This window comes from Electrona antarctica, assembly GCF_951216825.1.
Source record: "Electrona antarctica genome assembly, chromosome: 11".
In the NCBI taxonomy this organism is placed as follows: domain Eukaryota; kingdom Metazoa; phylum Chordata; class Actinopteri; order Myctophiformes; family Myctophidae; genus Electrona; species Electrona antarctica.
The window spans coordinates 40496772-40522269 of NC_136792.1; the positions used below are offsets into that span (position 1 = coordinate 40496772).

General features: G+C 43.0%; 1 protein-coding gene across 1 annotated transcript; it reads left to right on the forward strand.

Annotated features, from left to right (window-relative positions):
- Positions 1 to 1810: 1810 nt before the first annotated feature.
- Positions 1811 to 25452, forward strand: cab39 (calcium binding protein 39). The gene is made up of 9 exons (XM_079513390.1): positions 1811 to 2058; positions 9656 to 9813; positions 10081 to 10245; positions 16468 to 16586; positions 17390 to 17558; positions 18320 to 18379; positions 22504 to 22569; positions 23475 to 23618; positions 25252 to 25452. Exons 2-9 carry the CDS (start codon positions 9700 to 9702, stop codon positions 25438 to 25440), a joined length of 1026 nt encoding a protein of 341 aa, XP_079369516.1. The 5' UTR covers positions 1811 to 2058; positions 9656 to 9699; the 3' UTR covers positions 25441 to 25452.
- Positions 25453 to 25498: the final 46 nt, after the last annotated feature.

Sequence of the window (25498 nt, forward strand, 5' to 3'; positions counted from 1 at the left end):
ATAAATTCTCAAGTTGCCACTACAGCATTTATTACATCAATGACAACACAACACATGTCACGGCAGTTTTGAGATTTTTCCCAGGAGAAAATGTATTCCATCATGAACAGCATTTCACCAGTTATTTCTCCATTAGTCACTCTCAGTCTCAACAGTGCCTGGGCTCTTATGTTATGGGTTTAGAGCGTCCTCTAGTGGATATTTGCCACCTTACCTCTAAGCCAGTGGTTTTCAACCCTTTTCATATAAGGCCCATTATTGTCTCCACCAGGCCGAAGGCATGGGGAGAGAGTATGTTTTGCACTCCGTCCGCCCGTGTGTCCGTGTGTGTGTGTCCATCCTTCCGTCTGTGAACAGCTAATCTCCTGAATGAACCTCTGCCCCAAAATTTCCAGAATGGCCTGTTATAGCGCCACCAGGAGGCCGCTTTGTGCAAAACTAGTTTTTGGACAGTACAGTACACCTACAGATTTTGTCCAAACATCACGCAAATTGGTACACAGTCTCTCTAGAGCCATTCAACGAAACGGGTCTTTCAGATTTCTCAAACTCCATCCTGATTGGCTAAGATTGGCTTCCAAAGTTCGCAGGAGTGCTCAGTTTCAAACAAAATGCTGCAAATCATGAACACATCGTGTGATTTCCGTGAAATTGTGCACGCACATTCCCACTAGGCCGAGGAAGAAATGCCACATGAACATTTTCAACTCAGCCTCATGGTGGCACTATAACTGGGCGAAAAGTGTTTTTACCTCTAACTGCACAGATCTGTGGATAACTTTGTATGCCAACTCCCATATGCCAAGGAAACCTTTGCCTGGAAATTTTCACATCTGCTCTTTATAGCGCCACCAGGAGGCCGACATATGTAAAATACATTTTCTAATATTACTCCTTCAGATTTTATCCAAATTTCACGCAAATCGGTACACATGCTCTCCATAGTCATGTGATCAAGACGGGTTTGTTTGATTTCTCATAATCCACCCTCATTGGCTACGATTGGCTTCTAAACTTTTCAGGAGTACCCCGCTTTGTACCCGTTTTGTACAAATCGCCACAACTACTCAACGCAGCGTCCGATTGTGGTGAACTGTGCATGCATATTCCCACTAGGCTGAGGAAGAAATGCCACTTGACAGTTTTCAAATCAGCCTCATGGTGGCGCTACAACAGGCCAAGCCGCGTCTCTCACACACACACACACACACACACACACACACCCACACACACACACACACACACACACACACACACACACACACACACACACACACACACTCCTATCCTCCTGGTGGAGACCTGTGTCCAGAAGGGCACTTTTTCTAGTTTATTCTGTATTTGAGCCACCGTATAGCCACGGTCACGGACCACCATTTAGCCTTGCAGACCCAAAACTAAAGAATATATGTACACTGTACACATGTACATGCTGTATTGATGTTAGTACCATAGGAGAGATAACAGGCAAACGTTGAATAATTCTTCTTCTCTAATTGTGTAGACTTCTTATAAATTAAATTAATTAAAGTAATGCAGATGCTCTGATGCTTAACAAAAATGTAACGGGTCCACTTGGTTTCATTTTACACTCTCAAGAGTTAAAGGGTACATTTGGTTACCAACCATCATTTAGCTGGGGAGTGGGGACCACCTGGAACCCCCTCAAGGACAACTGGTGGTCCCTGGACCACTGATTGAGAACCACTGCTCTAAGTCTAAACAGAGCCATATCTAAACGACCAGTATTGTTGCCATAACCCTATCCAGCCAATGGGGGGCGCCAGATCCACCTAGCTCCCAGTGACAGCCCCTGAGTAGACAAGCCACATTGCTAAACCTAGTACACACAGTCGCACGCAGAGAAAGAACTAGGAAACAGTGGTCACACAATTACATTACAAACGAGGGGAGGCGACGCACAAGGAAAACAAAGGAGTTTCTCGTCCAGCGCAGCGTCCAAAATTGTCCCTTGTTTATTTTTTTCCTTCTTTTTTTGGGGCAGATCCAGACAAATCGGGGGAGGAGACCATAAGTGAGAACATCGTCCGAGAGAAGGTTTGATCTTGTGCTTATTTGATCTAAACGGTAGCCGTGGAGCTACCCAGCCAGCCATTGTACTTTAGACTGGTGCTGCTGCTGCTCATCACTAGCAGACGGAGATGTTAGCCTCCTAGCCTTGGCTAGTGATGATGATGATGATGATGAGCAGACATATTGGGGTATTATTGGTGGTGCTGGTGTATGGGTGGGAAGTGGAACGACAGTGTCACGATCGCATGCTTAAAGACCCAACGAGCTCGAAACGGCGACGCCAGTGTTCGGCAGTATATTGTTATTTCTGACGCTACTCTTCAGACACATTCATGTGCTTTTTAAGTTCATGTTGCTAGCAGTGAGCAGCTACAAGCCTGGACCACAGGCCTGCTGGGACGCGGAACGCCAAGGATGTGTCCGTGACGTCACAAACACTATCCATCTATATAATCTTTTTGATACCTACAGTAGTCTACAAGCTTGGCAGTATAAAACAATTACACCCGTGTGAAGTGAGGGGCGCTCTTATCATCGTGCATCATCATGACGTAAAATCATAATAGACATTATGCTCAGACACTGACGTAAAATTCTCCATTCATTGTCAATGGGAATGTAATGTTTGTGTAGGACAAAGTTTGTGACCATACACTACAAAAGCTGCCTCAATGATGATAAATAAAAACGTATTATAAAAATCACACCCGTGTGAACTGAGTGGTGCAACTGTTCACACACTACGTCACACACTAACCATAGCAACCATGCTCATCTGTACGTGGCCCCATGTAAAAAATGGTATGCACAACTAGGCCCATACAAAGACAAAGTCATGCATGGCAAGAGTCGCATGACAAAAAAAAGAAAATGGTGTACTTAATTTTAAATGTAAAACAATTCATTTTTTTGTAGAGCTGGTGACAAAGGAGCATTTTGTTATGTTCCAAGGGTCTGAATATGAATCACTTCCGCTATATGACACTTAGATGTGACATAACTGTCTCATCCTTGGTTTGTTTATAGTCTCTCTCTCTCTCTCTCTCTCTCTCTCTCTCTCTCTCTCTCTCTCTCTCTCTCTCTCTCTCTCTCTCTCTCTCTCTCTCTCTCTCTCTCTCTCTCTCTCTCTCTCTCTCTCTCTCTCTCTCACACACTGCCAGCAGCACTGTTGTTTGGTGGACAGTGATTTTTTAAATAGAATGCGGGCCACGCTAGCTGAGCCCAGGTGAGACTGACTGACTGCTAGACAAGTGTAGAGGCACAGTCACTTTGCTCTGGGCTTAAAGAACTAAAAACACTAGTGATTAGGTGAGCAAATTAAGTTGAGGATTGTTTTATTTGCTTTGTGCATAAGTTGTTCACATCATACACATTGCATTAGTCTTTCTAGCCTATGATATGTCAGTGAGAAGAGTATCTCAATCTCTAGTAATAATTTAACTCTGAGAAATATGTAATATAACGGGTCCAAAAGAGTGTACCTGAGTTACAAATCATGGATACATTTAACAGCACTGAGGATTATGTGGGGAAGAAGTCTTGCAGAGTCTCAGCTCAAAGCCACCAGATTTACAATCATCAGAGTTGGGTGGTGGTGAGGTAGAGGCAGCTGCTGTACTGTTTAACCTGCCATATGTGGAGGCACCGAGGCAGGCGGACTATTTGCGTCATGGACACTGAAGCAGGTCAGAATGCTGCCTGCTGTCTAGTAGATAGTCTGTGTGAAAGGCGGATTTGGCCACCTGGCGAAGTGGGAAGCAAGGAGGTGTGCACCGCAGAGATTAATCAAGAATTAGCGAGGACGAACTCTGCCACCGGCCGGGCTAGAACAGAGTTCAGAGCGAGGACACAGTCGAGTTTCTATTTCAGCAAGGTCACGGCGGCGCATGACATGACACATCCGATATGAATGATGGACTGTCACACTGCCACTTTAGTACTGCTTGGTTGTATTCCTGGCTCTAGTTCAGCGTTCTAAATGGGGACCCTCTGCCAAAACGTTACAGTACAGGGGGTGCTTTTTGACAGCAACAAGCTTTTGGTTTAGGGCAGTCACAGTGGTTGTGGTTCCTCTCAAAGTGGGTTCTTGTCCTTAAAAGAGTCCTTTGAAAATAGACATTCTAAAAGTTCACAACCAATCTTGACAAATCATCTTATCGGGCTCCCCTGGATTGGAACAACTGTTTATGAGCCGGTCCTTGACATGAAAATGTTTGAGAACCATTCCTTTGGTAGTAGAAAATTCCACTATTTTATTGTTTACATTAATATGCCCAATACATTACATTATCAAATGATCATTAATTATCGATGATTCGCTGACAACCTGAATATCCCTCTTGGGATCAATAAAAGTCTATATTAAACATATTAAAAAGCTAAATATAGCTTATGAGATACAGTCAGTTATAATTCCTAATCAAAGAAATGTAAAAAAATTGCTGTAGCATTAACACAAATTTAACATGAAATAGAATAGAATATGAAATATAACTAAAATACATCGCATGGATGCACCTGGGACGTAGAATATTATATGTACTTGGCTACTATAAGAGTGAAAAAGCATGAACACAATCCCTCTGGTTGCAAAGGCAACAGTAAATCTGTCCTTGAGCAAGGCAACCCAAATATTGCTCCAGTACAGCCCAGTCAGTGGCCAACAGTGTAAAACTTCAACAATATTTAATTGTCACATGTATTAGAAGCTCCCAGTATAACAGTATTAGACTGTGGTTGACTGGTTGTACTGGGCAGGTCCCAGTACAACAGTAGAAAACTGTGCCTGTTCTGGGCAGGTCCCAGTACAACAGTAGAAAACTGTGCCTGTTCTGGGCAGGTCCTAGTACAACAGTAGAAAACTGTGCCTGTACTGGGCAGGTCCTAGTACAACAGTAGAAAACTGTGCCTGTACTGGGCAGGTCCTAGTACAACAGTAGAAAACTGTGCCTGTACTGGGCAGGTCCTAGTACAACAGTAGAAAACTGTGCCTGTACTGGGCAGGTCCTAGTACAACAGTAGAAAACTGTGCCTGTACTGGGCAGGTCCTAGTACAACAGTAGAAAACTGTGCCTGTACTGGGCAGGTCCTAGTACAACAGTAGAAATTAGAAAACCGTGGTTGTATTGGGCAGCTCCCAGTATAACAGTAGAAAACTAGTTGTATTGGGCATATTCAATATACACACACACACACATGACACTAAAACTTTACATAGAGAACGAGCGTAGTGACGAGATGTAGGGACGTAGAGACCACTTTCGGCGTCATGTTGTTTGCAAACGTCAAGCTGTAGTTCATGTCGAGCAAGCAACTAACTCGGACTGTGTATATACATCTCTCTTCTATCTATGTTTTTAAATGGGTTATTTTTGTGGCTTTCGCCTTTTATTTCATATTTTTTATAGAGTGATAGACAGTAATAGGCTGACAGGAAATGGGGAGAGAGATGGGGGTGGGTGACATGCAGTAAAGGCCGTCGGGACGGGGGTCGAACCCGCGGCTCACCAGACTGGATTACCAGCCAAGGTGCCTGGACCACTGAGCCAAGGCCCAGACCCTCTTCTATCTCTGTTGAGCAAGCAACTACTTGGACTGTGTACACGATCTTCCATCTCTACTATCGTTGACGTCTTTGATCTGTGCATCTTTCTAGTAGCTAGTTTGTTGTTAGCTGTTAGCTGAGACGGCAGTGCATCTGTGTGTCAGAGATATCAAATACACGCTGTATGGCTTGGGTGTCAGCTGACAAAATAATTTAACAACATCCCCAAACACATGTAGGCTAGGTTCTCTACCTGTGCTCAAATGAGCATGACGGCACACAATCAAAATATAAATACAATGATAGATCTTTTTATTTCTGAAGAAAGAAGAGTCCAGGAAAGTAGTCCATGTTGTGAATGTACAATGTGATGTTGAACTTTGGTTTATTTTCAGAAGAGTTGACTCAGTCATGACATTTGACTACCTGAGCTCGGAAGACAAATGTAGGGCTCCATGTCAGCGCTGACACTTATCAGTACTTGTTGCCACGGAAACAGTCGGTGGCGTGATGTCAGGCCACGACGTCATGTCACCCTATAAAGTATAGCTCAGAAGACAGACTGTGCGTCAGAAGTACCAGCCAGCGAGTTCCTCAGAAGTGTGCCAGAGAGATCCCAGAGTGCCAGAGTAGAGAGATCCCAGAGTGCCAGAGAGATCCCAGAGTACCAGAGAGATCCCAGTGTGTGTGTTCCAGAATAACTCAGAAGTTCCAGATTGACTCAGAAGTATCGGATCTAAGAGACTAGCTAAGTGTACCAGTGCCAGGCAAGACAAGTGTGCCAGTTCAGTAAGGAGAAGATCAACATCAACAACACCATATCATAATATAATATAACTAGAAAAAGTGCCCTTCCGGGCACAGGTCTCCACCAGGAGGATAGGAGTGTGTGTGATGTTTGGCAAAATGTTTAGGAGGATGTTTTTGTTTGTTTTGTTTTTGCAACAATTTTCTTCATTTTTTTGAGGAAATGCAGAGCCAGATCACTCATAGCATCTCTGAGGATAGAATTCTGGATGAGCAGGACATGTGCAGCATTTTGTACAAAACGGGCCACTCCTGAAAACTTTGGAAGGCAATCTTAGCCAATCAGTGTACAATATGAGAAATCCAACAGACTCCAACAGAATCATGTGTACCGATTGCCATTTCTTCATACGCCTTTGATGGCAATTGGATGATTTGAGGCATTTTGTTCCAAAAATGTGTTTTGCAAAAATCAACCTGTTGGTGGCGCTATAACAGGCCAATGTGAAAAGGGTGGGATATATTCCTCAGCCTAGTAAGAAAATGTGTGAAAGATTTCACGTAAATTGCATGCTGCGTTCATGATTTGAGGCTTTTGTTCAAAACGGGGCAATCTTGAAAACTGTGAAAGCCAATTATAGCCAATTAGGATGGAATATGAAATATCGGACGGATCCAACTTGAGCACATGACCATAGAGATACTGTGTAACGATTTGTGAGATTTTTTGACAGAATCTGGAGGAGTAATATCAAAAAATGTGTTTTACAAAAGTCGGCCTCTTGGTGGCGCTATAAAAGGCAGATGCGGAAAATGCAGGTCAAAGGTTTGTCCTTGGCCTCTAGGGAGTGTGCATGCAACGTTTCACGCAGATCGGTGCAGTTTTAGGTAAAACGTGTGAAAAGCTGCCTCATGGTGGCGCTATAACAGGCCGTTCTGGAAAATGTGGGGCAGAGGTTCATCGTTGGCATCCAGGGAGTGTGTGTGCAAAGTTTGGCATCGACCGGGTTAACGGTGCCGGAGATTAGCTGGTAACGGACGGACGGAAGGACACACACACGGACGGACGGACACACACACGGACGGAGTGCAAAACATACTCTCTCCCCATGCCTTCGGCCTGGTGGAGACAATTAAGCAACATAAAAAGTGGTACCCGAACTAATACACTTGGGTTCAAGCTCCGACTCCCACCCCCGAACTTATACCAGCCCTTTGACTGCTGCCTACTGATATAGGAAATCGTCTCTACAGTACTGGTGGTGATAAGTGTTGATATAGCATGGGCCCACCCACACCAGAGACGCACATAGCCCTGCACTAATCTTAACAAGTTAAACCCTATATACGTTTGCACAAAGGTGCAAGGTTGATAGGGGACGGGCTAGGGGAACGCTGCTTCATCTATACCAGCATGGCTGTGAGCTTTGTGAATTGGTTAAGTTGTGTGTGTGTGTGTGTGTGTGTGTGTGTGTGTGTGTGTGTGTGTGTGTGTGTGTGTGTGTGTGTGTGTGTGTGTGTGTGTGTGTGTGTGTGTGTGTGTGTGTGTGTGTGTGTGTGTGTGTGTGTGTGTGTGTGTGTGTGTGTGTGTGTGTGTGTGTGTGTGTGTGTGTGTGTGTGTGAAACTATTGCCAGTGTTACTGTTTACTTTGTTTGTAGATTCTAGCCTGTGTTTGGGTAGAGGGTCATGCAAAGTATATGAACTATGTCATGGTTTAGGTCAGGGTTGCCCAAAAGGTAGATCACGATCTACCGGTAGATCACAAAGGCTGTGCAGATAACGTAGTTCAGATGACATGCCCCTAAAACATATATCATTTAAATAATATAAAATAGGGCCTGTTACCCCAGTGCCCAAAATGGAATACTTTGTTTACAAGAATGTTGAGCACAAACATCAGTAGCATTACAAAGTTATATCCTGCTACTAGTACCAATTCAAAATTTCCCCCTATATTTCCCATTCCAAATGCATTTTGTTTATACGTATGCCAGTACCGCTATTCCAAAGGTCCCTCAGGTACATTTTTAAGCTGTTTTCAGCAATGGGATAATATTTTTGGGTGGGTAGATCTTGTTGATGGTCATTTTGAAAGTAGCTGTCAAGTCCAAAAAGTGTGGCCAGCCCTGGTTTACAGTAGGTGCTGTAAGCTAGGCCTACGTGATAAGGTGACTCTCCACCAATCTTACTACTTCAAACTACTTCAGACTGCTAGTCGGTTGCTACATGGGCGGCTGTGGCTCAGGAGGTAGAGCAGGTCGTCCAATGATCCCTGGGTCGGCGGTTCGAATCCCGGCTCCTCCTGTCCACATGTCGAAGTGTCCTTGGGCAAGACACTGAACCCTACATTGCCTCCAATGAGTCGGTCGGTGTGAGCTCGCCACCATTGGTGTGTGAATGTGGGAAGTGAGGACGCTGGCGTTGACTGTTCGCCGTTTCACCTCCCAATGTATGAATGAATGAACCATTGTAAAGCGCTTTGAGCACTTGGAAAAGCGCTATAAAAATGCAATTCATTCATTACAACTGTTGGCTGACAGCACATTGCATTCTTGACACCTCCACACCACACCAGGAGGCGAAAGTAGCAGCCTGCCAGCGTTGCTACTGTAGGTCTGTTTATTAAAAGCGACTTTGGGCTTGTTTTCCTGTAAAGTCGCTTGTAAATATTCATAATTGTAGGTTGGTTTTTTTGGGCTTATTTCTGAAGTGTAGTTGCTTATTTGGGCTTGCTTTCAAGATTATGTTGAATGAAGTGTACTCGGATGAGGTAGAATCAAGGCCAATGTGAATCATGGCCAGCGGGGAACAGGCAATCGTATTCACTGGAACAGTTTGAATCAAACTGTCTCAGTGTGAATCTTGCCTGTGAAGTAGCCTGGCGTTTATTTCGGGTTTATGATCCGGTCGCGGACGGATGATATCTTATGTCATGTTGTAGTCATCAGACAGCAACCCCCAAACCTGCTCTGGAGAGGGAAGTCTGGAGGTGGGCACATAAGTTGGTGAACCAAGTTGGCGTCTGTTTCCAGTGCTAGTTTGAACCGCCCTTCTATACCCAGAAAAGCACAGGGCTGGCTCTTTCAGGCTACCCACCAAATGACCGGAACTACTTAATAATTCACCAAAAATCAGAGCAGAACTCCCACCACGGGACTCAGGCAATCAATTAATACATTTTGCAACTCTTATATTAATGGCAAGTTTTTCCCCCAAATTCTGAACTAAATCTTTATGTTTACATGCAGGCCTCCTTTGAAGTCATCGTCATCTTCTGTCCTCCCAGGGCTCTGATCCGCCCTTTCTCGTCTTGTCCTGTCCGTTTTTAGGTGGACAGCACGCTGCCTGGTCGCCCCCCTGGTAACCATCCACCATGCCTTTCCCCTTCGGCAAGTCCCACAAGTCGCCAGCGGACATAGTCAAGAACCTGAAGGACAGCATGACGGTGTTGGAGAAGCATGACATCTCTGACAAGAAGGCGGAGAAGGTATACAATACAATTATTACATGCTTGGCCTGTTTTGGCCATACCAGCTGAGATTGGGAGGTTCAGGGTTCAGTCCATGGCCGAGTCATACCAAATACTATAAAAATGGTACCCAACAATGCCCAGCATCAAGGGTTTGGAGTGAGGTCCCTACAACATAGTCATTTACATTCCTAGAAATATCTTGAAATTTCAAAAGACAGTTTTCCAGGCCTGGGAAAGATTTGGAATGAATTAAATGTTTTGGATTTTGGTCCGTCCGTCCAGGCCACAGAGGAGGTGTCGAAGAGCCTTGTGGCCATGAAGGAGATCCTTTACGGCACCAATGAGAAGGAGCCACAGACAGAGGCAGTGGCCCAGCTGGCTCAGGAGCTCTACAACAGCGGCCTGCTCAGCACCCTCGTAGCGGACCTGCAGCTCATCGACTTTGAGGTGAGAAAGATGCTCGGCACCCTCGTAGCGCAGTGGTTCTCAAAGTGGGGTCCCGGGCGGAGACCCCCAGGGGTCCTTGATGGAGTTCCAGGGGGTCCCCAGCTAAATGATAGTTAGGAACCAAATGGACCCTTTTGGGACTGTAACTCATTGTACAAATGTACACTCTCAGAGTTAAATTAACAATGATTTTTCAATATAAATTCCCAGTCCCAGAGATAGAAATGCCATTAAATAGTGGTCCGTAGAGTAATGCAGGTCAGACTGGGGGTCCTTGAAATTAAAATGTTTGAGAGTCACTGCTAAAGCCGTAAAAATCTCCAAATCTCCAATCTCCACTTTTCAAAAAACTTTATTTTTGATTGTTTCTAAAGTGTAGAATTGGTACACAATACACATTAGCTGCATTATTGCCCATACCGTCCGACAACAAGTCACATTGTTGATTGTTAACGGAGACTCTATACAGTAACACAGTTACCAATTTCAGTCTGTAATCACCCATCGAGTGTGATGTGAGGTGATCAGTGGTGATGAGGTGCACCTGCACTATCACCACTCCTTTAAAAGGGACTGACATTGGGTACGTTTACATGAGGTCTTTCAACCCCTCTTAATTCCGAATAGAAGTTAAATCCTATTAAACGTTGTCATGTAAACACCTACAAAAACGTAAATCCGAATGAAAATGCTCGATGCGATTTAAAAACCATTCCGATGTCACTGGCCGGATTATTCCGATGTTGAATGCGATTGGCCGAAAGTTGGACTCATGTATACACTGCTTCGGATGTAAATTCATTCTGGTCTTTCTGAGCATGCTCATTTCCAAGGCGCTCCAACTCCAAGGCGCTCATATCCAAGGCGCGCCGAGGAGTTTGCACATAGAGCGCGTTATTTCGTGCATTTTGCAGATCCGAAATACACAAAAAAAAAACCTGGAGCAGGCTGCAGCAGCAGTGATGATGATCCCCCTGATCTGTGAGTGTTCAAAGATCCAACCGTCCCGAGTTGATGATCACTCTGATAATTTTCAAACATGTTTGATAGGCCTATAGGTTATATAGCCAGCCTATATGTATCTGGATGCCTCATGCTACTGTAGGCTATAAGTGCATCGGGGGACTCACAGAAAGACGGAGGAGAGAGAGGACGAAATCCCGTCAGTCCGCTGTTCAGTAATCTCTCACACACACACACACACACACACACACACAGTCCCAAGAATACGCTATTATCGCTATAATGTCCATCCTATCCCTTTAAACTTTTATAGGCTATAACTTGCCTATTCCAAGTTGCAACCAAAACGTCATGAAACATAACGGCTTTGCAGTTTAATTGGGACACGTTGTCAGCCTGTAGATCAGCGCTTACTTACACAATGTACGTGCATTGTGCAAAGACGAATCACAAATAAAAAAACGAGATGATCACCTTCCCAGCGGAGAAGGGGAGCCGCAGCGGGTGGGGAATAAAAGACGGTAAACATATACGCCCGCCCCTATCCAACCAGATGAAATGATGGGATTTCAAAGTGAAAGTATCGTCTTTCACATAATGAATGAACTGCCTATATTTTATGTGTCCAACACGTGTCCATCACGTGAATTAACATGTATCATGTCTTATATCACATCTCCTTGTAAACGCTCATTCGGAATTACCATTTCCCATGTAAACACGCAGCAAAAAACATTACTTCGGATGTATTTTATTCGGAAGTATTTATTCGGAATGATCAGCCTGCATGTAACCGCGGCCATTCAGAAACTCTCCACACTGATGAAGGCTGGATGGCCGAAATGCTTGTCTTCGATCCATCATGCAAGAATAAAAACTAAAATGCAGTGTTGGTGTGTGCGACCCATTACCTTCATTTCCATTATATGATTTGAACGGGTAAAGCACCAGAAGTCAGAGCGCGGTGGTCACAAGAAAAGGTATCCATACCGCCTGATGCCATCCAAGTAAAGTCAAATAATGGGCAGATATAATGTATCGGCCAGACCAATCTAATATCGGTCTGGCTCTTGAGCAACCCTCCATGCTTGCCTACGTGGATTTAGCAAACAATGGGAGAGGTGAGACCGCGTGCGAGGCAACATGAGTCTTTCTCACGTAGACTGGTGTGTGTGTGTGTGTGTGTGTGTGTGTGTGTGTGTGTGTGTGTGTGTGTGTGTGTGTGTGTGTGTGTGTGTGTGTGTGTGTGTGTGTGTGTGTGTGTGTGTGTGTGTGTGTGTGTGTGCGTGCGTGTGCGTGTGCGTGCGCGTGCGTGTGCGTGTGTCAGCTACTGCGCTGGGCTCCTGTGAGTCACTCCATCACACGATGAGTCACTGTATCGTGCTATCTGTCTCACCGTCTTGTACTCATCCTCCTCTGCATTGGAACAGGAAAGGATATAAATGAATTATCATATGATGCAATATATGGGAAAGTACATTAACCGGAGTGATATTGACACTGTAGTGCGCAGGTGTTGAAATGGTTGCCTGCTCATCTCTCACAGTAGCTACGTGACGTGTGTCCCGTTATCTGTAGAAGACATCTGTCTTCCTTCCCAGTTCCCACTACTGATGCAACACTGCATTGGAAAACAGATTTTGTAGCATAAGGATAGATATTGAATATGCAAGTCTTTTGCCACCAGTGGCATATTTCCATATTGGCTAATTGACATATTCCATGCAAATTATCACTTTGGAAAATGCAGTTTCCAGCCAACAACTCGAGATGAAAAATGAGATGTCATAATAATATGTCAACTTCTGCTTTCACTGCCTTGCTACCAACTTTAAAAGTCTGTGGGTTATTATCCTCCTTTTAACCGTAGTTATCGGAACCTCATCGAAGCGGGTCTACCTCACCGGGTCGGTTTCTTTTTTTTTTTAAACGAAGATGTCAAGAACAGTGTTTGTCTGTGTGTCCGTCCCCTCAAAAGTAGACAATCACAGGCTCACAGTTCCACCCCATTCGACTGGTATCATGCATATAATCGGCGAAATCATCCGTTTTCACGGATGATTGGTGCCAAAATGTTGATACTGGCATCCTCACTGTTCAGTATGTCATTATCTGCGATTGTAGCATTGTCATTATCACTGATGTCCTGACGGAGGCGCGCCGTGTCTGGTGGCCTTGAGCTACGTGAGGCACCGCCGAGCGAGGCACTAGCCGAGCGAGTCGCCGTGCCGAGCGTTGCGAAGGCCACCAGACCCGACTCAGCGCCGTCCGAGTTATGTCCTGATAGGCAGAGAATAGTATATATTAGTAGCTCCTAGTTCCATGCACCAAAATGACACGTCCACCAGGGGGAAACCTTGACCAGGCTATGTGGTGAGGATGCCAGTATCAACATTTTGGCACCATTCAAGTGCTGATAACGGATGATTTCGCCCATTATATGCAGAGATAACGGTCGAATCGGCTGCACAGTTCATGCCGCTACATGCATAACAACATGACACATTTAGCTATGAAACAGCCTGAAATGCCTGGTGAAGGGAATGCGAAACTCACATAAAGCATGTGAAATTGGGGAGTTTTTTTTTTTAAATCCATCCATGCATGAAGAATTCGCTTTTTTGTTGAATCATGCCTGCCTTAGTTCACTGAAATAGTAATTTCCATTCATTGATTATTGTGATATTATAGTATTTATATAGATCACTATTTTCATTTGGCCAAATGAGGCGTACACCATCACCACTCTGCATTGTGAGGTGTGCAGCTTCGTTCACAAACTGCACACACAGCAACTTCATCTCAATTGCTAATGATCGAACATGGACGCAGAGTCATCATTACTAGACACTTTTCCCTGCCTTTTAGTTTAACTTGAAATGGCTTAAAAATAAATAAGTGGCTTGGGCCGGCTTAGCGGTCCATGCACCTAGGCTGGTAATCCAGCATGACAGTGTGTCGCGGGTTTGGGTCCACGAACTTTGCTGTGTGTCTTCCCCCCACCTCTCTCCCCGTTTCCTGTCTACCTACTGTGATCTATCAATAAAGGCAAAACAGACCCAAAAATATATATTTTTTAAAATAATAATATAATAAGCTGAAAATAATAACTAGAAAAGGATTGCTGCAAGCAGCGATAAGGCCGGACCAAGCAGGAAGGCAATAAGAATAATATGCACAAGAAACATGGAAGACTAAACTTGAGAAAAAGACCATGGAATTTTTATAGTGGGGGGCAGGTACGGGTTCTTGAAGACTCATACACAGAGTTGGCGGTGCCCAGATTTGAACCCATGACTTTGTGTTGCAAAGGCAAGAGCTCTACCTACCGAGCCAACAAGCAAAATCATTCAGTGTTTTTGTAGCAAGTTGCGCAAGGATAACTAATGATAAGGTGGGTATAAAGATTTATGAATTGACTGCGTATAAACCAGAAAATATACCAGATTCGGATGAGGAGCTCAATGAGTGAAAACCAATGAAATGAGTCGGAAACAGGGATTAAAGGTTAACTGAAAAATTATTATTAAAGTTCACAAAATAAACAGCTTTGAACATTCATGAAAAACAAACAAACTTTAAGTTGTTGAATTGAAAAGTCCCAGTTCAGTTCCTATTCAGTTCAGGGAAAGCAGTCTCTTTCTCCAATTTGGAGAACCAGATTACCACATTTGTGGGTGAAGGGGGGGGGGTTCAGAGTTCCGGGTCGGCTCGCCAGGTCTGGGTACCATCCGGTACCAGAACCATCCATGCAAGGGAATCCTTTCAGGACACAAAAAACCTGAACTGAAAAGCCAGGTGTCCAAATCGGTCTGTTTCAAAATCACTGTTGTACAACATCAAATAATCTATCAATTCATGAGTAAAGAACCTGATTTGATCAAGATCAAGTTCTTATATAGCCTGCAACTAATCAAGAACAGCTGACTAAGGGTGTGGCAGCCAGAACTCTCAGGTGATTGACAGGTGAGGCACTTTAGACCAGCAGAGGTCAGCAAAGCCACAGGCACTACTAAATAAAATTTCACAAAACGGCAATTTTCATTGGCTCATAAAACGTACTATACTTTCCCATGTCCGTATAGGTCCAAAGTTCACGTGTAGAAGTTTTCATGCATTTTGATCAAAGATCCTGGGAGGAGATGCATTTTAATTGATTTTCATATAATTCAAAATGGCGGGTGATCCAGAGGTCAAAGGTAACAGCACGGAACTTGTTCGGCATGAGGAGACGCATATGTGTGTCGAGGTTTCTTTGCCGACGGTCAAACGGTTCATGAGCTATGCGTGGTCAAAGTTTGCATTTTCAATATAGCGCCACCCTTTGGCCAATGGTTGTGGGCTTCGCATCCTCACCGTTTGGCATGGCCCTCTACCATATCTCCAAATTTCTCGAAAACCGACTGCACGGTTCAGCCAGAACTGCTATTTTTGGCGGAAGAAAATAAATTACAATTCCAAAAAAGGACCAAGTCCTTTCAGGACTGCGTGGTCCTTTAATAATAATATAAGCTAATAAGATGACCAATAGGATTGAACCTTCTGGCTAAGAAGAGGTTGACAAATCTGAAGCAAATGTGTGTTGATAACAGGATGGTTCCCTGTTTAGTGCGCGCACGTGCGTGCGGCCACAGGCTCTCATGACGTGTTTCATGAACCATTAGTTGAGTTAGGGCATTATGACATTCAGCCCGGGAAACTATTGAGTGATTGGATGAAACGTACAACAGTGTAAAAGCTAATGGATGCGATGGAGAATTATTGCATTGGTGTGATGGGACACAGGTAGCTACAAATAGAGGGAGACGACATGTGATGGACAAACTGCACTCATGTTGTGCTCTTTTATGTTGATGTGCCACTGAATATGTATAGTTTGTATACAACTTTTGTTTCCACTTAAACGGTAAATTGTTACCTTTGTTTTCTTGTGGCCCCCAACTTTAAATAATCTTACAATGTGGCCCCTTGCCTAATCTAGTTGAATACCGTAACCCCTGATTTAAGACCTATTTTATACTTTGTGACACTGTGAGCTTGTGGATTGGTAATTTTCAAAGAATTTCAAAATTAATTATTTTTGTATAATCCATTAACTTGCTTTGTTTGACTGGCGCACCCCTAGAATCTATGTAATCTATCTATATACTGTACTTACTGGATAAGACAATGTACATGTTTCAATCGTCAAAATCCGAGTGTGGTTCCCATTGGTCTTCGATAACTGTGTGTGTGTGTGTGTGTGTGTGTGGCCAACAGGGGAAGAAGGATGTGGCTCAGATCTTTAACAACATCCTGAGACGTCAGATCGGCACCCGGACGCCCACGGTGGAGTACCTCTGCACCCAACAGAACATCCTCTTCATGCTGCTGAAGGGGTGAGGAGATGCACCTGCACATACACGCACGCACGCATGCACGCACGCACACACACACAGAATACAGCCTCTCATTTCTACATGAACGGTATCAACATTTCCTACATTCCACTTTGGTACCATTACAAAAAAACAAAAACATGAAGCCTAGCGTCCCTATTTGGGCATGTCATAATAGGTGAACAAATAACACCCTATGAAAATAGCTGAACATTTGGTGAAAATAGCCTAACAAGTTCACAACGCAGCACATTGTGGGCTTGTAGGTCGGCTATTTGCAGGGAAAAGATTTGGTGTTGTATGAGCCTTGGAAAGACCAGTGGGGAACCCCGGTCAAATGAGTATATAGTGCCTGTTAAAGAATGAATGGCTCTCTTGCCGAGTATGTTATGGTTCTAAGAGACGCACGCTTTTTATGTTAAGAAGAGTTTTGGCCTATAACATGCCCAAAATATGGACACCAGGTTGAAAGAGTCTCAGCTAACCAAGCAATCAATCTTGTCTAAAATATTGGCCACACATCTTTTCAAATGTAAAATCAAATTGCCTGGATTACTGATGGGAAAGTGGTTCACCCCGACATCACCATTGCTTTTGTCTAGACCCCCTAGATTGGAACTAAGCAGGTTATTCGATTAACAATCTTTAGTAATCGCTAAGAGCCCAAGTCCAGCCCAAGTAATTTTGTTGTTGTGTGGTTACTGTACGTATGTGTTCAGTGAACAGTGTGCATGGCTGAGTGAGAGACAACCCTATTGAGAATGCTAACCGCTAACTGCAGCCCATATTGTTTCTGTGTCCAGGTACGAGTCTCCAGAGATTGCCCTGAACTGCGGCATCATGTTGAGAGAGTGCATCAGACATGAGCCGCTGGCCAAGATCACCCTGTGGTCAGAGCAGTTCTACGACTTCTTCAGATATGTGGAGATGTCTACATTCGACATAGCCTCAGATGCATTTGCCACTTTTAAAGTGAGTGCTGCTTTGCTAAGGCAGCTGCTTGACCTGAAAAAATGTACATATTAATCAGGCCTGTATGCGTTTTGGTTTTAATTAATGCTCTGAACATCTGCCACTGTTGTGTGACTTGTGACTCCATAAGTACACCTCTAAAAACTCCATCTCAATCTCTATAAAACACTGATGCACAAACCTAATGTGCTGTATATTGCAACTAGCCTGGCTAATAAGCCAGACTAATATCACACAACACTGTCGCGGTATATTAGTCTGGGCTGGCTCCACTTGGATTTCATTTCCCGGGGGGCGGGTTCAAACATTTTCTCTTTGACGCAATTGGTCAGAGCTACTGTCAGTCTTCTCAAGCATTGAACGTCACTGTACCAAAGCCCGCCCATATTGCATACCGTGTCCCGATTGGTCCGACCTGTTCTCGGTTGTAGGAAAGAGGCGTGCTACTGAGCCTCGCCAGACCGTAATCCGCTGGTAGGCATTTTTTTTTTGCCAACGGCTGATTCGGTCTGGTTTATTAACCAGGCTATATTGCAACACCAATTAGGTAATGGCATGTTCATTTCTAATTGAAAGAATTAAAATTCCTTGCCTGATAAACTACTACAGTGGTTAACATTTGCAGTTGTCAGTAGCAGACATTATGTAGGCTGACTTAAACACAGGCCCAAGTATTTATATGATATGGCTGTATTCCAGATTGGCCTCCTTTTTTAGCTGTCGGGCAGAAACATTCACTGCCCTGTGTTTTATATTTCCAGGACTTGCTCACAAGACACAAGCTACTGAGCGCCGAGTACCTGGAGCAGAATTACGATAAGGTAAGACCAGACTGACCTGAAACCTGATGATGGTTGTATTGCTATGGTAAAAAACTTGTAGAGCACATCCGTGGTCATCATGCATACCTAACAATAGATGCCAAAAAATCTATTCAAATTGAATCAATGTTTTTGTATTCTCTGTTTATATCTGAAGTAAATAAAAGTAATAAATAAAATGGGGGCATGGTGGCACAGTCGGTAGTGCTGTCGCCTCACAGCTAGAAGGTCCCGGGTTCGATTCCCGCTGTGGGCGCTGGGCGTGTTCTCTCCTCCGCGTCATCAGTGCCCATACCTGAGGGGCGGTTGGCGAAAGGGCCTTTCTGTATGGAGTTTGCATGTTCTCCCCGTGTCCCCTAGGGTAGGTACCCCCACAAAAAAACATGCAGTAATCCTGGTCTCTAAACTACCTCCCCCTGGCCAGCCTGATGGAGGGGAAAGGAACTGGTCTGAATAATGCGTGCTACGCTTCCACGCTCTACGTCCGGCCGGGGAAACTCCCCCCTGTCAGGTGAAAAGAAGCAGCTTGGACTCCTCATGCATTGAAGGAAGCATGAGGTCAGTCCGCTGCCCCCCCCCCCCTCCCAGGTTGGCAGAGGAAGTGTAACGCCCAGGATTACATTAGATAATTGACACTGGGTGAAAAAATGGGTTGCAAATTCGTGGGATAAAGATTATATATAAAAAAAGTAAATAAAAGGGCGATTTTAGTTACTTCCTGTGAAGGAAAACGTGCTGCATGATGACACAGATACACTTTTATGAATATAAATGAATCTTGATTTTGTTCATCTCTCTCCATTTTGAATCTCATTCAAGACCTCATTGTAAACGTAATCACACTAAAATATGTATCTGAAAACATTTTAAGTGAGACATCTGCTTGGTACAAGAGAATACATTGCATGGCAATTCCTTGTTTTAATCCCTATATTATACTGTAAAGAAATTTAGAAAATAGAAAAATAGCTGATCTACAAGCACAGCATGTCACATTACGATGCACGGTGAGCTTGTAGACCAGCTATTTTGGCAATTTTCCAAAATGAATTAAACAAGTAGTTTTTAATATTATCGTCACAGAGTTATTAGTTTAAAGCGCAAATAACATGCATTTAAAACTGCTTTTAATATTTAATATCATATTGTCTATGTCCCTCAAAGTTATTTCTAATGGTTTGATATAACCAGGCCTTGTCATTTCTTTCTGGACTTTGAAAGCAGTTTTGGCTGCAGTACCCCAATGTCCTGAGGTGGTGGGGTGCTGATATGCAGATTATTTAATATTTGAGTCATTAATACTGATGCTAGATAAAACCAGGCTTGTTTCCATTCCATGCCAGCTTGGAAAATCAACAATGGTGGACATTGTAAACAAAGTGGAAATGCAAATTTGCAACTGAAGACTGAAGAAGAGGAGGAATTCAGTTGAGCTGTTCCTGAGAGCAATTTCCATTAAAACACCCATATGATATGAAAGCCTGAGAAAACACATATGGGAGACCCAAAAACACAAAAGAGTTGAAAAAGTTGAATTTGATGTTATAGGTCCTTTAAAAGTATTGTGAATTGTACCTATCATTGTACCTATGATAACTTTAGTCTGCTTATAAATGTGGTTTTACTGTCCTACTGTATTTGTCATGTTCTGTACAGCACGTTGGTACAATGAAAATAGTTTTTAAATGTGCTTTATAAATAAACGTGATTTGATATCGCCCAACCCTAGCTTCCCTACAGTTGAGAAAGTTCCCATTGTCATATCTTGAAATAATTAGTACAGTTGGGTGCCACCGATATTGTCCCTTATCATTTGACCCATTTAGGCCTGACCTCAAAATTAAAAAAAATCCTTCTAAATCCTCCAGTTTTCTGAAATAAATATTTTCACGATTTTTCAAAAATAGCAGACCTACAAGCTCGTAGCGCGCCACTCGGTGGCGCGCTATGAGCTTGTAGATCTGCTATTTTTCAATAGCTAAATTATAACATAATGTTTAAAACACCAAAAGGGGTTCCTGCCCAAAATGGGTTAACTGTCCTTTTGCACAGATCACGCAAACCTCAATAAAAGAAAAGGACAATATCGATGGCCTCCAACTGTACATATTGAAACAAGGAAGCATTGGAAGCCAGTGGAATAGCTCCCACTACTATAGTAACACAAGTTTAGGCCATGTTTTCTGGGATTTATCAAAGACTATTGGAGAGAGATACACAATGCCCTACAAAATATGTTTAAAATAAATGTGAGATGGCCCTAGATAATCAATAAAACATAAAAAAGAAGCAAGGCACCAAACAAAAATGATAAATGCATAATGTAGTATTGTGTATGATACATTGCATGTTGTTTTATTAGAGTCTGTCTGTACAGTATGGCAGGGGTTCTCAACCCGTGGGTCGCGACCCCTCGGGGGGTCGCCAAATTATTTTGGGGGGTCCCCAAATTATTTAAAAAAAAAAACTGAATGGCTGGAAAGTGGAAATGAAGAGTTTACATATAGTACACATAGTACATGCATACACCTTCCCTAATGATTATATCTGGTTTCAGTATTTATTTATGGTGTATTGTCTCTATTATTAAGGTTATTGTAGCAGTCAATTTATATTGGGGGTCGGGAGTTAACAACAAGGAAGTACAAAGGTTGTGACATGGTAGAGGTTTATTGAGATGTCTTTGATTGATATACTGTAGCTTCTCAAGTTGTAAGCTATTGTCTTGGCAGGCAGGCGAGGTTTACGCCATTCTACCTGTGCCACTTTGAAAGCTGCCTTTGGCACAATAAACGAATACTCATTAAAAACGGCATGAGAGAAAACTATGAACATTTTAATTAACAACTTTCAACCTGGCAGCTCCATTTTGGGCATGTCATTACAGGAGGTGAATGCTTTAAAAAAACAAGTAAAACAAATGGCAAATATAGCCGATCTCCAAGCTCACAACGAGTCATGGTGTGATGCGTTGTGAGCTTTTAGGTCGGCTATAGGTACAAATCAAATATCACAATACTTTTAAACTAATAACTCTGTGACGATAATATAAAAAATTACTTAGCTGGTCTACAAGCTCACCGTGCATCGTAATGTGACATGCTGTGCTTGTAGATCAGCTATTTTTCTATTTTCTAAATTTCTTTACAGTATAATATAGGGATTAATTTCAGACAATATAAAGTCCCATATCACAATATTGAAATAATGTCAATACATTGCCCAGCCCTAAAAGCGGCTAATGCTTACAACATCAAAACCAGACATTTGAGATGTCATGTGTGGTCTCCGAGCACAAAGTCACTGTGTCGTCGTGTGTGGAGAACACTTATTATCCTGTCATTGTGTTTAGAAACAAGACGCTACTGGATGACACATTATTTTAGTATTTGCTCACACTCTCCATTGTTTCTCAAATACTGCAAAATATTGCAAGTGATCGGATTCAGGCTTGTGTATTCAGGCATTCATAGGTCTAAATTATTGGTCAACAGAAATGCAGGTAGGTTAACGGTAATGCTTAACAAGTACGCAACATATACATCTTAAAGAGAAAAAATATATATTTTTTATAATGGCCGAAAATAGCCAATCTGTAAGATAGACTTAATTGATAGACTATCTTTGGTGAACAACACGGTGGTACAATTAAATATAAATCTGGCTACGGTGTCCTGAGTGTCTAGATTGAGACACATCTCATTTCAAACCACCTAGGAATGTGTTTTTCAAATCTGATTAGCAAAAATCTGTTTTGATTACATTAATCCATTGAGACCTGGAACGCATCCATGTCACGTTAGCGTTTAACCACATTAACCATTAACCCATTTTGGGGCGGGAACCCGTTTTGGTGTTTTAAACATTGTTATAATTTAGCTATTGAAAAATAGCAGATCTACAAGCTCATAGCGCGCCACTGAGTGGCGCGCTATGAACTTGTAGATCTGCTATTTTTGAAAAATCGTTAAAATGTGCCTCAAATCTTTCCGAAAATTGTCATGATTTAGAAAACTTTTTTTTTTAAATTTCGACGTCAGGCCTGAATGGGTTAAAAGGCCTAAAAGACCATCTTTTTCTGTCCTCTCCACTCTATATGTCTCTCTCTATCCCTGTCTCTCCAGTTCTTTAGTGAATATGAGAAGTTACTCCACTCAGAGAACTACGTGACTAAGAGGCAATCCCTCAAGGTAAGGGTTAGGGGTCGTGCCATAGTAAACGGGTCACATCTTGAGGTATGCATCTTTTCTTGAGAGTTATTTTTTAGAGGGATGGACGGCCTCTTGCAGTGTTGGGTTTCTGAAAGTACCGTCTCATTGTTAATGACGAAGCGCCATCTTGTGGACAGAGCAGATTGCGTAATGTATAACTTCGATGCCCTCTGAAATATTTGCTTCATCTCTGTTTGAATATTAATATGGATTATGGATGTAATTTATGTGTAAAGGCATCGCCTGCCAATGCTGCCATCACATGAAACTGGTTTGAAATTAATCTGGTGTGTCACTCATTTTGTGTCATCCGGGACAACGCTCCACACGTCCCAGACTCTTATCTCTCCTGGCTCCCAAATTGTGGAACAATCTCCCCATTGCAGTTAGAACTGCAGATTCACTCCCAATTTTCTGCCATAATCTGAAGCCTTGTCTCTTCAAACTTCAACGTTAGTCTGTAGCACTTGACCTAGCCAAGGTTAAAATGTAATTTAGATAGCATGTTAATTTGACAGATCCTAGGTTCATTGTATAACTATTATTTTATAGTTTCTATTGTTTATATGTACAGATTATGTTTTGATCGAATATTGTTTAGATTGATGCTAGGTTCTTGGGTTTACCTGTGATTCTAGTTCGCTGAGGCACTACACTGTCTCTCTGCCTTTGATGTGTGCGTTTACCTTGCTAATTGTAAGTCGCTTTGGATAAAGAGCGTCTGCTAAATGCCTAAATTGTACGGATCCATTTGGAATTTGTGTGGATTGGCGTGCTAGGGATAAAGAATAGTATCAAATGGTGGCCCGTGGTGAACGTGAAAATGTTTTGGGAACCAGTCTTATTTGAACTGCCTAATGTTTTCTCACTCTCAACCACTGTAGTTACTGGGAGAGCTGCTTCTGGATCGGCACAATTTCACCATCATGACGAAATACATCAGCAAGCCAGAGAACCTGAAACTAATGATGAACCTACTACGGGACAAAAGCCGCAACATTCAGTTTGAGGCTTTCCATGTTTTTAAGGTAAAACATTACATTGAATTTTCCTAATTGTTAGTAATCATTATCATCATCATAAAAAGATGATTAAAATTATAGTAATAAGTCATTACAAATTATTCGAAATTATTACTGCTGAACTACAATATCCTGGATAATTGTGAATTGTACAAATGGTTATTGGTAATGTATATAATTGTCATTATATATATATATATATATATATATATATATATATATATATTATATATAAATATATAATATAATATAATTGGTCCTCACTAATGCTCATTATAAATTGGTACCATTTGCATCTACGGTCGGTAATAGGCCTATCTCACAGCCCGCTTTCCACGCCCACTTCCGGTAAATAGTGGTGTCATTTAACATTAGCATTTACACTTTTTTTTCCTCTGGAGAATCTAAGTACATTTTCTAATGTAACAATGTGACAGACCAATATTATTATGAAGCAAACAAGATGGTAAATCAGCTTGAACAGATAGAACAAACCTTACCATGAGAAAACAAAAGTTGTAGACTTCTTAAATTACCTCTGTTAACATGTAGCGTCTATGGAGTGACGTCACGCTATCGCCACTAACCCCGAAAGGGGGCGTATTAAGGGGGGCGGGGAAATTCTGTGAGATAGGCGTATTGATCCCAGAGATGGGCTGAAGCCAGTTCAGAATCCTGACTAGGTGGAAACCTCTCGGTACTTATGGGGGTGAACATTCACGAGAAGCTGAAATGTGAGGAACACACAACTGTGGTGGTCGCAAAGACACAACAGTGGCTATATGGACTCGGACACCTCCAAAAGTTTGGCCTGAGTCCAATACCGAGGGACGATCGAGAGGCTGCTGACGAGCAGCTTCACCAGCTGGTATGGGAGCTGCACAGACAGGGTCCATAAGGCTCTTAGAAGGGTGGTGCACACTGCCGAGTGCATCACTGGATACTTGCTGCCTGGGCCGGTTTGGAGGAGCTGTACACCCAGCGCTGCCTCAGGAAGTCCCTGAGGATCATCAAGGACGCCCACACACACACACACACACACACACACACACACACACACACCCATAACGGTCTGTTCATATACTGTTGCCATCAGGGAAGAGGTATCGGGAATATCAAAGCCTGCACAGGCAGACTGACACACCGTTTCCTCCCCCAGGCTGTAAGGCTTGGGAGGGACTGGTACTGCTGAACAAGTCAAAACGATGTTTTGTAGTATGACGACCTTGTATGCTGATCATGGGGTTTTAAACTGTTTTTAACCTTTTTAGATGAATTATTGTTATTTTATGTACTGTTTTTATTTGTGTATTGTGGAGCACCCCAACCTAACTTTTTCACAGTTTATCATGTACTTGTACATCCTTGAATCTTGAATTCCAAGCAAATAGAAACTACAGCCTTTCTCTTGCCTGCCTACCGATGACGTCGCTGGTAGGCAGGTTGCTGAACTGTCCACCCCACAGCTATTTTGAGATACAGAGCGTGTAGACAGAAATGGTGCCATATTATAATGAGCGATAGTGATCATCTATTTTCATATAATTGGTAAAGTGCTGCGTTAAGCATTAGAATTATCTCTGGCGTTCTCTCGGACCAGCATGCTTCAGTGATGTTTCCGTGTGCGTTTCTTCTCCAGGTGTTCGTGGCCAACCCCAACAAGACCCAGCCCATCCTGGACATCCTGCTGAAGAACCAGACCAAACTCATCGAGTTCCTCAGCAAGTTCCAGAACGACAGGACCGAGGACGAACAGTTCAACGATGAAAAGACCTACCTGGTCAAACAGATCAGGGACCTGAAGAGACCTGTCCCCCAGGAGGCCTGAGGGTCGGGGGCGGCTGAGAGGGGTCGGGTGGGAGAGGGGGCAAGGGGGTACAGGGACA

What these genes read in the sequence shown, in the direction of transcription:
- cab39 (XM_079513390.1), top strand. Translation starts at nt 9,700, where the DNA reads ATGCCTTTCCCCTTCGGCAAGTCCCACAAGTCGCCAGCGGACATAGTC. An exon ending in CTCTTCATGCTGCTGAAGGG is followed by an intron (nt 16,587 to 17,389) that starts GTGAGGAGATGC and finishes TTCTGTGTCCAG; the next exon opens with GTACGAGTCTCCAGAGATTG. An exon ending in ATGCATTTGCCACTTTTAAA is followed by an intron (nt 17,559 to 18,319) that starts GTGAGTGCTGCT and finishes TTATATTTCCAG; the next exon opens with GACTTGCTCACAAGACACAA.